Source organism: Corythoichthys intestinalis, chromosome 18, assembly GCF_030265065.1.
Source record: "Corythoichthys intestinalis isolate RoL2023-P3 chromosome 18, ASM3026506v1, whole genome shotgun sequence".
Classification (NCBI taxonomy): domain Eukaryota; kingdom Metazoa; phylum Chordata; class Actinopteri; order Syngnathiformes; family Syngnathidae; genus Corythoichthys; species Corythoichthys intestinalis.
This window is the reverse complement of record NC_080412.1, coordinates 33,667,926-33,683,559: the sequence shown is the minus strand read 5'-3', so window position 1 is coordinate 33,683,559 and position 15,634 is coordinate 33,667,926. Positions and strand designations below refer to the sequence as shown.

Below are 15,634 nucleotides of genomic sequence, written 5' to 3'. Positions count from 1 at the left end.
CATGAGAGACAGAATGTGGAAAAAAAAAACCTGAAAATCACATTGTTTGATTTTTAAAGAATTTATTTCCAAATTAGAGTGGAAAATAAGTATTTGGTCAGCTACAAACAAGCAAGATTTCTGGCTGTCAAAGGGGTCTAACTTCTTCTAACGAGGCTCTCCACTCGTTACCTGTATTAATGGCACCTATTTTAACTCATTATGAGTATAAAAGACACCTGTCCACAATCTCAGTCAGTCACGCTCCAAAATCCACTATGGCCAAGACCAAAGAGCAGTTGAAGGACACCAGAGACAAAATTGTAGACCTGCACCAGGCTGGGAAGACTGAATCTGCAATAGGTAAAATGCTTGGTGTAAAGAAATCAACAGTGGGCGCAATTATTAGAAAATGGAAGACATACAAGACCACTGATAATCTCCCTCGATCTGGGGCTCCATGCAAGATCTCACCCCGTGGCGTCAAAATGATAACAAGAACGGTGAGCAAAAATCCCACAACCACACGGGGGGACCTAGTGAATGACCTACAGAGAGCTGGGACCACAGTAACAAAGGCAACTATCAATAACTCAATGCGCCGCCAGGGACTCAAATCCTGCACTGCCAGACGTGTCCCCCTACTGAAGCCAGTACACGTCCAGGCCCGTCTGTGGTTCGCTAGAGAGCATTTGGATGATCCAGAAGAGGACTGGGAGAATGTGTTATGATCAGATGAAACCAAAATAGAACTTTTTGGTTTTCGTGTTTGGAGGAGAAAGAATACTGAATTGCATCCGAAGAACACCATACCCACTGTGAAGCATGGGGGTGGAAACATCATGCTTAGGGGCTGTTTTTCTGCAAAGGGACCAGGACCTGTGTAAAGGAAAGAATGAATGGGGCCATGTATCGAGAGATTTTGAGTGAAAATCTCCTTCCATCAGCAAGGGCATTGAAGATGAGACGTGGTCGGGTCTTTCAGCATGACAATGATCCCAAACACACAGCCAGGGCAACAAAGGAGTGGCTGCGTAAGAAGCATTTCAAGGTCCTGGAGTAGCCTAGCCAGTCTCCAGATCTCAACCCCATAGAAAATCTGTGGAGGGAGTTGAAAGTGTTGCCCAACAACAGCCCCCCAAAAATTACTACTCTAGAGGAGATCTGCATGGAGGAATGGGCCAAAATACCAGCAACAGTGTGTGAAAAGCCTGTGAAGAGTTACAGAAAACGTTTGGCCTCCGTTATTGCCAACAAATGGTACATAACAAAGTATTGAGATGAACTTTTGGTATTGACCAAATACTTATTTTCCACCATGATTTGCAAATAAATTCTTTAAAAATCAAACAATGTGATTTTCTGGGTTGTTTTTCCACATTCTGTCTGTCATGGTTGAGGTTTACCCATGTTGACAATTGCAGGCCTCTCTAATATTTTCAAGTGGGAGAACATGCGCAATTAGTGGTTGACTGAATACTTATTTTCCCCACTGTATGTGTATCCCCAAATGACATAGAAATTAAAACATTATTTGTTTTCATACCACAAGTCAAAGTCATGCTATTATGGAAAAAAAAAAATATTACACCACCTTGTTTATCTCAATTTTGTGTTGATATTAATGCCTGGTGCCACCTAAATTTTCTCTTGTGATAAGAGAAAGGAAAACATTGAATGTTTAGAAGCACCAATTTATGGAAATGTGTTGGCCATGCTGTAGTCATTAAAGCAAGAATTTAAGTGACTGGAATATGGCTCAAAATCAGCTCTTAAATTAAACTCTTTTCAGCTAATCTTGTTATTGCTGTTACATTTGACCAAACAAGTCCATCAAGTTGTGTCAGGCATTTAGAATGAACACGAAATTAAAGAAACAAGGCTAGTCAAATAATTTTTCCATGGCTGTGTTTTTCTTCCATAACCACAACTTTAATCTCATATGATACGCCTTAGTAAAATACAACGTTTGTTCTTAAAAAATATGATACTGTTCTTGCGCAAAATATGACTAATATTATGACTAAATTCATTCATACAAAAGTAAAGTAACACGGCTTATAGGCAGGGGCAGATACAATGGGGACTTGCCTCAATGGGAAAATATTGCCTCTTGTTACGAAAGAAATTTCAGGACACAAAAGGCAAAAATATAGTACGGGCTGCTACTAGCAGCGCCCACCCTTTACTGAACGTCACATACATACTTGTAGCTGCTTTGCCATTGGCTATTGCCGAGCATCTTCCTGGCATCCAATTGGCTAAGAGGGACCTCTACTGTATGCGCATGTGTGTATCACAGCATCCTCTTCATTCACCCCTCTCAAATTATTGTTATTGTGCAATAATCTAATCATAACATGAATTTGTTAAATGTTTTGATGCATTTTTATGCTTTATGAAAGATTTAAGTCTGAATTTTCGGGGGCTTGGAACAGATTAGGGCATTTACATGGAAAAGGTGTCTCTACTTATGAAAGTTTCAGTTTATGAAACTACTTCCAGATCCAATTAATTTCGTAAATTGAGGTACCACTGTATAATAAAAATAAAAATATAGTTTATATTAGGGCTGTCCAAATTATCGCGTTAACGCGCGGTAATTAATTTTTTTAATGAATCATGTTAAAATATTTGACGCAATTAACGCACATGGCCCGCTCAGACAGTATTCTGCCTTTTGGTAAGTTTTACAGCAAGGCTTTTTGTGCTGTCCAACAGCGAACTCTTGTGGTCGCTTTGCGACATGGTTTATTGTCTTCTTGCCAGTTCAATATGGCTGCACGACGTCTCGGGCTGACGCATACGTTGTAATGTTGTGCTTATATGATCCTTGGACAAGATTTGTCCGTAAGTATGGTTGTTGTAAAGAATGTACATATTATGTTAGCAAGCGAAATGTTATATTTTTTGTATGAGACGCTTTTTGTTTATGTTTAGTGAACCTGTATAGCGTGCTAAGCTAACGTTGTTGCTAATGCAATGCTTGTGTACTTTTTTTTGTAGTTTTACTACGGTCTAAAGAGGACAATGGTTTGAGGCCATTTTATTAATAAATCAGATGAAAAAGGAAGAAGTCTGATCATTAAGGCGTCGTTCTCTAGCTGTCTAGCTTTGGAAAAAGTAGACGCTTCGGACTGAGGACAGCATAGACAGATTTAAATGACAGTAGAGTGAAATGCCCACAACAGTCCTTATGTACCGTATGTTGAATGTATATATCCATCTTGTGTCTTATCTTTCCATTCCAACAATTTATTTTACAGAATATATATATAATTTACAGAAAAATATGGCATATTTTATAGATGGTTTGAATTGCGATTAATTGTGATTAATTACGATAAATTAATTTTTAAGCTGTAATTAACTCGATTAAAAATTTTAATCGTTTAACAGCCCTAGTTTATACACAAAATTTTTAATATAAAAAATATATATATAAAACTAAGATACTCTATATCAATTTGTAAATGTCACTTTTTGCAGTATATACATACTATTTCTTAGCAAACTGATTCAATATGTGTACACATCTACCATATCTTGACACTAGGGGTGCAACAAATATTCAATGTGGATCAATATATCCATTTGTTAAGCATAATTGAACATAATTCGATCAAAATGCAAAATCATTCTATTTTCGGCATGCTCTTTTGTCAAAAAAAAAAAAAAAAAAAAATCATCAACAAAATTGTCATACACATCAAATTTTATTGCTTTTGGTCAAATGAAACGGATTGTGGTAAATGTCTTCATCAAGTAGTTTTAAATCGATCGAAGATCTTTGAATTGAATCGTCGCAGAATATCTTATCTAGACATGTGCCGATTACCAGTTTTAAGGTATACCGTGGGATGAAAACATCATGATTTCAAAATTGCAAAACTTTTCCATCATAACGTCCCTACAGAATTAGCTATTTTTTACGTCCAAAAAATGCAGGGAGAAATCCCTCACTTGCAGCTGCAAGGCTCAACCATCCCGACCGGTTGTTGCTGTGTGTCAGTGAGTCTGCTGTGCTACACAATAACTGGAGGAGGTGAAACTTCTGAACTTTTTCCCCCATTGAAGAAAACAAAATCGCTTGTATGGGAATACATCGATTACAGAAAAGTTACAGACGGCCGCGGGTTAGAGGAAGAGGGCCAACCGATATGTCAAACATGTTTGCGGAGCATGGCTGCCGAGGAGGCAATACCTCCAATATGATTTCGCACTTATACATAATTAAAGGTTAATAAACACCAGGGGCGTTACCAGGGGTGGGCAGTGCCCACACACGGACACGCTCTGCCCACCCAAAGAAAACTGGATGTAGTACTAACTACTAATAGCAGTCTGGGCACCGCGTATGGTATCCCATTCATACAGTACTAATGTGTTCTAAGTTTTAACCTTTGCGGTATTACCTCTTCTTTCAACTTAAAAAAAATAATTAAAAAAAAAAAAAAAAAAAGAAATGAAATGTTGGCTTTGTTCCTAGGGGGCGCTACACACATTTACGCATATTTTCATTTTTTTATTTTTTAAATTTTTTTTACATTTTATCAAAGTTTTCACCAGTGTTCACCTGGCTGTTGAAATTGGTGAGTTTTTACACATTCTGAGGGGGTCAAAGTAGGGCTCAAAGCGTTGGCGGGACAAAGAATGACTGCTAGAGGGAGCTACATAGTGTATTTGGAATTTGTCTTTACACGGTATCAACGATTGCACCTGTCTTGACCTGCCTGCCGATTTTGGTGCATTTTGAAGCATTCTAAGGGGGTCAAATTGAGCTTAAAGGGGCTGCGGAACAAAGAATAACTATAATAATAATAAAACTGAGGAACCACAATAGGTTACCTAAAAGAAACATTGTCACCTGCATATCCAAACTGTTCAGTTATGGATGTGTTCTAAGTCAAATAAAATCAAATCAACTTTTATTTGTTTAGACCAAATCACAACAACAGTTATCTCAAGGAGAAATTAAACATGTTTTAAGGTGCAGTGGCTCGACGCTGGATTTTGACCTACTTGAGCATTGTGGCGCTTTTTTTTTTTTTTTTTTTGCCCACCCAGGTAAGACTAATGCCCAACCACACTTGGCATCCTGGTAACACCACTGGAAAACACTGTCATGAATGTTTCCCATCAGCTACAAGCGTTAACTCCAGTGTGTTTAGTATGTCTAGCGGTGGTAAAATGTGGATTTTTTTTTTCTCTCTGGCAATTGTCTGTGTTGAGAAAGAGTGTGTGTGTATAACGTAAACATGATATGAGTCATACAGACATGCTTTTGATGGAAAATAATTCAATTAGTTTTGTTCTGATGGTAATAATGTTGAGCTGTGGCTGTGGGTTTAGGCTCACCTAAAGCACCACCCCCTATTTTAATTTTATTTAGAATATTTCAGTTATTTTTATTTATTTTAACTTAAAACATTACACTTATGTTCCAATTTGCTAATTTGCTTAGAGCTATAATTGCAATACCATGAAACCGTGATAGAATCTCATACTGGTACTTGCCTAATCGTATCTTTGTCCAATCATTTGCCACCCTCAAAAAGTTCCTGCCACTCTTTTTCCACTCCATACATATTTTTCTATATCCGCCCCTGCTCATAGGCAGAGCTGTACCTTCTTCTTTGTAGCTCTTCCTCGGCTCTTGGCAAACTTGCTGTTGTTATCCATTGAAGCAGCTCTGCGTCGAGGCGACTTGCCGTTCTTTCCTCCGTCGGGGTTCAGCATCCACCACGAACTCTTGCCCGTTCCTTCGTTCTGAATGCGCATGAAGCGACTATGCAGTGAAAGGTTGTGTCTGATGGAGTTCTGAAAGGGTCAGAGGAAATCATTTCAATGTCACATACAGCCATGCATCCATTTAAGGTTTAACGGGTTAGCACTTATTAACCCATTCACTCCCAGCCATTTTCACTGTAGCAAGGCCATTCGCTCCCGGTCGTTTCAATGGATTTTGACTGATTTTGCAAGGTGCACAGAAAATTCTGTTCTATTGCTATATAAACATGGAACCCACCAAAAGAAAGATTAGACTCTCTTCTTTCAGCAGAGAAACAAAAGTAAGTTCATATCTTTTTCCATTCTTTAGAAATCAGCATTAGAAAATAGGTTAGTTTGAGCAATTTTCCAATTTCTGATGAAAAAACTGAGAAATTGAGCTTTTTGTGAAAGCATACATTTCAAACATAACTTTGACTTTAACACAGCTATTTTTTTTTGCTTTTGTGACATCCCAAACATCTGAATAATGTTTTCCTTCTACAAAATAACATAAACAACAAGACAAATAGAGCTTTTGATAGCAAAGTAACAATTTATTTACACTAGGGTTGTTCCAATCATGTTTTTTTTTGCTCCCGATCCGATCCCGATCGTTTTAGTTTGAGTATCTGCCGATCCCGATATTTCCCGATCCGATTGCTTTTTTTTTTCTCCCGATTCAATTCCAATCATTCCCGATAATTTTTCCCGATCATATACATTTTGGCAATGCATTAAGAAAAAAATGAATACAACTCGGACGAATATATACATTCAACATACAGTACATAAGTACTGTATTTGTTTTTTATGACAATAAATACTCAAGATGGCATTTACATTATTAACATTCTTTCTGTGAGAGGGATCCACGGATAGAAAGACTTGTGACTTTGTATATTGTGACTAAATATTTCCATCTAATGTATTTGTTGAGCTTTCAGTAAATGATACTGTAGCCATGCCCAAATGCATGATGGGAAGTGGAACCATGACTGTGTGTAGTGCTACCAATTGATACAGTGGGGAGAACAAGTATTTGATACACTGCCAATGGGAAAAAACATTGGCAGTGTATCAAATACTTGTTCTCCCCACTGTATATCTTCTCTGCGTTGGGAAATAACATAAGGTGTTAAGAAAAAGATCAATTGCTACCTTGCTTCCCCACATTGCTTCCCATGATATTTCTAATCGTAGGGAGAGGGATTGTAAGGCTTTAGCCAATTAAAAAAAGACTCCAAAGGCTGCCAAAATTCACTCTACTAATTTTATGCTGCCTTTTATCTCTCTATTTAGGTAAAATGGCGCCATTACAGATTGAGCGCGACAATGCGTGAGTGGGTCGTGCAGTGCGTGCATTAATTGCGTTAAATATTTTAACGTGATACATTTTTTGAAAAAATTAGCGCCGTTATCGGGATAAATTTGATAACCCTACCTTAAGCCTAAACTAAAGACTCTGGATGAGTGTAACATGTTATGTCTATAACGTTAAATACAATTACAAAATGATTTAATTAAAAAAAAATTATATATATATATATTATATATATATATATATATATATATATATATATATTAAAAAAAGGCATGGCTGATATTTTTTTGCCGATTCCGATACTTTGAAAATGTCGGCATCCCGATCAATCAGGACATCTCTAATTTACACATAACAAAACTATTGAACTGAGAGATGACGCTGTTGTGGCCGAGATGACGCTGTTGTCGCCGTGACTGCCGGGTAAACCTTTCCCTCATCGCCGCCTGTCTCATAAAAATGGATTATTGAGTCTCTGCGGGGTCTGCTCGGCGAGCAGCACGGACTCAACGGCATCGTCCGCTGCACTGGTGGTCCTGGTCGTTCTGCTCGGTCGTCCAGCGCCTGGCATCCCAGGCGTCCTCTCGGTTGTTCTGCTCAGTCGTCCCCCACCTGGCATCCTTCCGCCGGCGCTCCAACCGTGCAGCTCGGCCATTTGTTGCCGTTGAATGCGCTACTGCCCTCCAGTGGCCAGTTTTATTGCTTTAAAATGGATTTTCAGCTTTGTGCTTTGGAGCTCAGATGAATCAGAACCCAGAGATGTCTCTTATGAAAAAAAAAAAAACTGGGACACTGAACCAATTAAAAATAGAACATATTTATAGTTCTGGGAGCAAATGAGTTAAATATGGTTGACCTAGAAGTAAATGCACACTTGATAAACTCATTAGTCAAAAGTGATGTTTTGACAGGTCGTAGACCTTAAAAAATTGTTTCCATTGGCATTTCAACATGACAGCATTGCACAGCATTTGCACACATTCTCTATTATGGTTGTCATTTTCCTCCCTCTTCACAGGAGGTGATGATCATTTGTTTCCTGTGATGTCAGTGCAGTCTTATCAGCACATCTCAATCCCACCCATCTGCTGGCAGCAAAACTACTCCACCAAAGTGGAAAAGTATGCAGGAAAAACAAAAAAGGGGGAGTCACTTACTCATGAGTCAACATAAGTAAGGGAATAAAATGAAATCACCACAGAGAGGGCAATTTCAAAGTATTTTTGCTGCATTACTTTTGGTTCCCCCAAATTGCTCCCTCTTTTGTACGCAGTTATTTTTGTGCACACCTAGAGCTCCATATAGTCACTGCTCTCTAATGATACCATATGGGTCTAAAAAGGGAGCCGGCGTCGCCTCCTGTCACAATCTCAGACTGGGAGGGGAGTAAAAGACGACTACCATGCAATACACATGCAGACGTATTGTACCGTCTAGGCCTCTTGGGGAAAAAAAAATCTTCCAAATCTAGCAATAAATGTCTGCTTTAGAACAACGAAACATAAAAAGTGGGGAAGTTCCCCTAAATGGCCACAACAAGACAAAAGCAGCTCAGTGCAGTTACGGTGGAGCCAGATGTCCTTAACCACTGAGTTCATCAGGGCTGAACACGCAGGGATGTTATGATGCTGAAATTCAAAACAAGAAATGTACACTATGTTGACCGTATATTCGGACTGTAAGTCAGTTTTTTTCATAGTTTGGCCGGGGGTGCGACTTACACTCTGAACCGACTTATGTTTGAAATTATTAACACATTATTACCGTAATTTTCGGACTATAAGCCGCTACTTTTTTCCTTTGTTTTGAATCCTGTGGCTTATACTCCAGTGCGTCTTATTTGTTGATTTATTTGAGTTAATAGGTAACACTTTATTTAACAGCGGCATCATAAGACTGTCATAAGACCGTAATAAATATGATATGACCCTATCATGGGCATTGCTGAATGCTTATGACAGATGTCATTAAGTGTTATCTGGCAAATTATGCCACTAACTCCAGTTATGTCCAGCTTGGATCTTTTGCATTCATTCAAAAATGAGATAATTTGCTGGATAACACTAAATGACATCTGTAATAAGCATTCATTAATGCTCATGACAGTGTCATGTCATAATTATGGTTGTTTAGTGACAGTCTTATGGCGCCACTGTCAAAAAAAGTGTTACCACAAAACATAACTAGCATTTAATGAAACAACTGGAACAGTAAATGAGGAAATAATTAGCACAGAACATGAATTTTGATAGTTATTTACATCTGTAGCGCTGCAATGCATGCTAGAGGCATGTTGGACAACAACTGTGTTGACAGAAGGTGGTTGGAGAGGTTGACTGTCTCCCCCAAGAGAGCAGTGATGGCCAAATGAAGCTTCTTGAAGCAACGAAGCTTTGCAGCCAATTGGTTCAAAACTTCATGGAGGGTCATTTGGTCTTATGATGCCGCTGTCAAATAAAGTATTACCGGTTAATATCTTTTGGTGTAAATATCCCATAATCCTGTGAGGACAGCTGCACCTTATAATCCAGTGTGGTTAAACTATGAACAAATGTCGTTTTCATGCTAAATTTGGTGGGTAGCGGCTTATCGTCAGGTGCACCTTAAAGTGCAAAAATTACGGTATATCATTTCACGTGTTATTTTCCCCATTGATGGTTAGGGAAACTTGTTGTCATATTCTTTATGCGATAAATATCTGAATAACGCTTAATAGTTATGCTACGTTAACACACCCGGCATGTTCTTAGTTCATTGTTTATGCGTCATGTAACATGCGCATACTGTACACCTTTTTAACCTATTGTTTCTCTATTGTATTTTTATTTTAAATTGCCTATTAAGATGGCAAATTTATTACCTCAGAATATTCAGCAGTTGTTTACAAACTACGAAAAAAGTTACAATTTACGGGGATATTGGGACTTCAAAGAACCCAGATTTCGGACGACAAGAAAAAGTTTTTGCATATCAGTATGTGGGGTGAGACTACTGAGGAAATTTCGTGTGGATTTAAAACAACGTATTAATATTGGACAATTTAAGAAACTGTATAAAGATATGACTTTCAAAAAATATAAGGATGATGGAAATATGGATAATAACTAGGGTGTTGTGGTTATTGGGATATGGGACTGTCATTTATTCATTTATTCGTTTTCTGGGCTGTTTAATGGACTGGGCTTTTGCAACATTTGTGTATAGGTCATATGCAGGGTTATATGGTGAGATTGTATATGTGTTAAACAAGAATGTATATATTTAAATGTACGGAATGGAACTGATATGTCAGGACTTAAGGACAAGGGATGGGAGTAAATAAGTTTTTACTTCTTCTCACTCCTTTTCAAATACTCATATTTTGTTTTTTCTTTTTTTTCATTATTGTCACCGATTATCGGTACCTATGTATTAAGTATTCGAAATAAATGTGTTCAATCAATCAATCAATCAATCAATGAAGGCTTATCACCAGGGGTGAAAGTGGTTAGAATTTCTTGCTGAAACTCCCTGACCTGAAGGTCGCCACGGAGCCAGAAATGTTTATGTATTTCTTTTTTTTTTTCTCATTTTTTGGGGAATTCATTTTTTGGGGAAGGGGGGGTCAACACTACTGAAATGCAAAGAAAACTGTTTTGGTCACTTATTTCTATAACACATACAAAAACTGATTTTCATTCAAAATTGTATTTTTTTCAATGATTTGCAAAATAAAAGTTAGCAAAAACAGAAATAACCAGAACCTCCATCTCCTAATTTTTATTTCCCTCATTTCCTCACATACTTAATGCCAAATTTTAACTACTTAAAAACATATGATGTACGTATATTAAAATTGAAGTTAATGTAAACATTTACTTTTTGTTGTGTTTTTAATAATGAAGATATAAGTAACATAAACTCAGAAAAATAAGTACAAATGACTTATATTATGCAGAGTAAAATGGAATATATTTTGAAGATAACGCAAACATTGACTTTTTAAGTCATAAGGAAATGAATAAGTAGCCGAACATAAATGAACAAAAATAAGTCCAAAGTTCACATTGACAGCTAAGATGTTCTGAACCTCCCCATCAGAGCAAATAAAACTAAATATGATAAGTCTCCTTAACTCTTGCCTTGCTCTTAAAGATTTGATCCATTTTCTGTTGCATGGCCCTTTTTTTGTTGCATCAATTCAACAAGTTTTTTTTTTTTTTTTTGCTGTTCCAGAAAACATGCGCATTTGAACCAATCAGAGCCAACTATCTCTGGTGATCACATTTCAGTATGTCAGCCAATTGAACAGATAAATGAGTCCAGGCGTTTTGCTTTGCTGCGTGCATTCTCACATTGACGTGACTCGTCATCGTCAGACTCAGATAACTGCAGCAGCTGGGGAAACCTCCATGCTGTCCGTGGAATAAGATAAATAATAATTATCGGTGGAAATGGATTATGCTACAAAAGCCCTTTATTATGCTTGTTGTCAACACTTGTGTATGTAAATCGGATGTTGGTAGATTGTTTTCTTCTTGGAGATAAAATGCATGTTTTTTTTACATAGCGTTCAAAGCACCGTATAGTGGAACAGCGTTCCGGCCCTGAATCTTATACCGGAACTGCGTTCCTGACCGTTCTGGCCCACTTTCACCCCTGCTTATCACAGATATCATGAAGTATGAAAGCTTATGATATTTCATTTTGTGTCATCCGGCAAATTATGTCACTAACTCCATTTATGTCCAACTCGAATCTTTTACATCCATTGACAATAGAGATAATTTGCCGGATGACACAAAATGAAATGTCATAAGCATTCATTAATGCTCATGGCAGTGTCATGTCATAACTATGATGGTCTTAAGACAGTCTTATGGCGCCACTGTCAAATAAAGTGTTACCAAATACCTTAAGTAGCAACTAATGAAACAACTGGAACAGTAACTGAAGAAATAATTAACGCAGAACATGAATTTTGATTGTTATTTTACTGCTATGTTTTCTGATGATATTCCTTTAGGCAATATCATCAGAAAACATAGCATTAACTTTCATTGTTACGCTGTCGACACACAACTGTATCGACATCAGATCAGGCAAGTGGATAAACTAAGCACCTGCGTCTGAGATATAAATACCTGGATGAGCACTAATTATCTTCTATTCAACCCTGAAAAGACAGAAGTCCTTATAATAGGCCCAAAAAGTGGGACTCTTTAACTGCCCAGATAGTCACTCTGGACAATGTAAGTGTAGCCTCCAGCACCACAGTTAAAAAACTAGGACTTCTATTTGACCCAGACTTATCATTTAAAGCTCATTTTAAACAAACCTGCAGAGCAGCCTTTTTTCACCTGCGCAACATAGCCAAAAATTAGAAATATTTTATCTAAAAACGATGCAGAAAAATTAATTCACGCATTTGTTACATCTAGATTGGATTACTCCCTACTTGCAGCTTGCCCTAAAAGTTCACTAAAAGGTCTTCAGCTAGTCCAGAACGGAGCAGCAAGACGTTTAACAGAAACTAATAGAAGAGAGCACATCACCCCTGTGCTCCAGGCCCTTCACTGGCTTCCAGTCGAGGTAAGAATTAAATTTAAAATCCTCCTTCTTACATTTAAGACCATTTATGGGTTGGGACCATCTTATCTCACCGATGCTCTGCTTCCATGCTGCCCCAACAGAACACTCTGTTCTCAGAATGCAGGTCTACTGGTAGTTCCCAGGGTTTCTAAAAGTACAGTAGGAGCTCGAGCCTTTAGCCACCAAGCTCCTGCTTTATGGAATCAGCTTCCAGCTAGTATTAAAGAAGCCGAGACTGTCTGTACATTTAAGATTAAACTAAAAACGTTCCTATTCGACAAAGCTTATGGTCAGGCTAGTTGAAATCGGACTAGACTCACAGTTCAGTCTAAGCTGCACTAGAAGCTATAATGCTGGGGGAAGTACAGCCACTGAGTCCTATCTCCTTTTTCTCACTCTACCTATCACTTGTCTTACTTTATTTCTATTTTCTAATTTTAATATCTAGTTGACTAGTCTCTTCATCACTAGTCACCCGGTGTCCCCTTTCCCCACTCCCCTCTGGGGAGGGGCTATTTTTCAGCTGCAGCCTTCTGACTACCCGGACCTCTGGCTGGATGGACGTCCTTGGTGCCCCCCCCCCCCCCCCCCTCTTCTTGTTCCCTTACTCTATTGCATCTTTACAAACTGTAACTCCGTCTGCTAATTCCCATTAGTAGTCCTGGTGCATCTTGTCTATCCGTCCTGGATGTGGATCTCCCCAAGGTTTCAAATTTTTTCCAAAGTTTTTGGAGTTTTTCCTTGCCGACATGGAGGGTCTAAGAATGGGGGATGCCCTGGAGTTCAACTTTTTATTCATTTATTTCATCTGCTGTTTCTGACTGTGTATCATATTGCCTCTGCAAAGCCCTTTGAGACAACCTTGTTGTGATATAGGGCTATACAACCTTGAAAGGTGGAAAAGCGCTATACGTATAACACCATTTACCGTGGCCGGACAAAAAAAAAATCTTATATCCCTCCTCTTCAAAGGGGGTGGAGGAGGCGGCATATTGACATGCATTTCTGTCGGGGTTGTGTGAATGTGGGGTTTCTAGTCATCAGCCAATCAAATGTGGGGTTTCTAGTCATCAGTCAATCAAACGTGCGTTTGAGGGAAAAAAATGGCCCAGCACTACTTAATAGCAAGTGAAAAGGGGTAAATGTAAGTCGGAACATAATGAAAGTAATTCACTTAATAACGGTACGGTCATTTCTATCCTAACAACACATGGGAAGACAATCTAAATTACCTTTACAGCTGAATTCATTGTATAATGCTAATAAGGTTACTTAAAAAAATGGTGGGGACAATTTAAGCATCCTAAAAAGTTTGTAGTGTTATGTCCCTACCGTCCCTACGCAAACCTACGCCCTTGGTGAAACTCATGGGGTTTCGGTACCTTGAGCAAGGTTAAGAACCACTGAGCTAGAGTCATACTCTGGAAGCTTAACCATGTAACGTCACCGCCCTGCGACGTCAACAACAATGGTGACCTACTAGTTAAATTAATTTTACAAATTGTATAAAAACGAAAACATCAAGAGGGGATCCAAAATCAAATTATTTCACCTCATAATAACGTTTATCTTTTAAGAACTACAAGTCTTTTTATCTGTGGACCCTTGTAAAACTTTCATATAAGTCAAACCAGAATAATCTACAACTCCTCCATCTATTCATTTTGAGGACTGTCGCCACACAACAGCCACGGAAAGTCCATCGACTTTCAAGTAAGGATGAGAGTACATTTTAGCTAAGGAATACACACAGGGTGGAGGTTACAGGGTTCGCATGTTGGAAGGGGAGGGCGCAAGAGTGAGATGTTGTTGCTATGAGGCCGGGGTCAATGAGTTCACTGCTCAGTGAACACGAGGCTCCTCGTCCACCTCTAATAGAGACATGCAAACAGGCTGGACGGAGGCTTGTGTGTAATGTACTACTTTCTGACTCAACTTCCCTTCTCGCCCCGACTTTTATGTAATACGGCATCCAGCGTAGGATATCCTGCTACAGCAGAATGGAGAGAGTGAGGTGGCATTAAACAATATTCAATCTGTTACTGTTTATTTGAATCAAGGCTTTTTCCTCCGAGTCGGTGTGGACGCAAACAGGAAATTAGTGGAACGGGCTCACTTACAGGCCTTAAACCATAAGTAAGCAACAAGTAAAAGCCCATGCAAGATCATTGACGATATGCAAATGTCTACACCCTCTGATTAGTTCTAACAATAGATCACAGACTGCATGACTGGTCCCCGGGAAGAGGCATTCTCTCCTCAGTCTGGGATAATCCGGGTCTGAGACAGACCTCACCTCAACCAATAGAGAACAAAAGGCATCCCCGGCCTCGCTAATTCAGGAGGTGCCCCTGTCACACGCATTACCCCTCTCAAAGCCCGACCTAAGGTGGCCCGGGTGTTTCATTGTCGCCGTACGTCTTTTAAAAATCCCATAGCTACGGCCCTCAGTCTGAAGCCACTTTAAAGCATTCAAATACCTGAGGCTGCATGACACGTCGTCTGAATGTCGCCATTCACAAATTGATTAACTTGATCGACCTCTGTATGCCTACTAAGGTATATTCCCAGGGACAGATTAGGGAGGCCTGAAAGTGGGAAATGTTCCACAGACAAGCTCTACTGAGTCATTTGAGCTGTGACCTATATAATTGTAGTCAAATACAGTGGGGCAAATAAGTATTTAGTCAACCACCAATTGTGCAAGTTCTCCTACTTGAAAAGATTAGAGAGGCCTGTAATTTCAACACTGGTAAACCTCAACCATGACAAACAGAATGTGGAAAAAAAAAAAAAACAGAAAATCACATTGTTTGATTTTTAAAGAATTTATTTCCAAATTAGAGTGGAAAGTAAGTATTTGGTCACCTACAAACAAGCAAGATTTCTGGCTGTCAAAGAGGTCTAACTTCTAACGAGGTTTAACGAGGCTCCACTCGTTACCTGTATTAATGGCACCTGTTTTAACTCATTATCGGTAGAAAAGACACC

General features: G+C 38.8%; 1 protein-coding gene across 1 annotated transcript in view; it reads right to left on the bottom strand.

Annotated features, from left to right (window-relative positions):
* LOC130906681 (forkhead box protein O1-A-like) overlaps positions 1-15,634 on the bottom strand; it is a 58,915-nt gene that overhangs the window by 11,034 nt on the left and 32,247 nt on the right. The window contains exon 2 of the mRNA XM_057821225.1: positions 5,608-5,799. Within this exon, the coding sequence (XP_057677208.1) occupies positions 5,608-5,799 (192 nt within the window). The remainder of the gene's footprint in view (positions 1-5,607; positions 5,800-15,634) is intronic.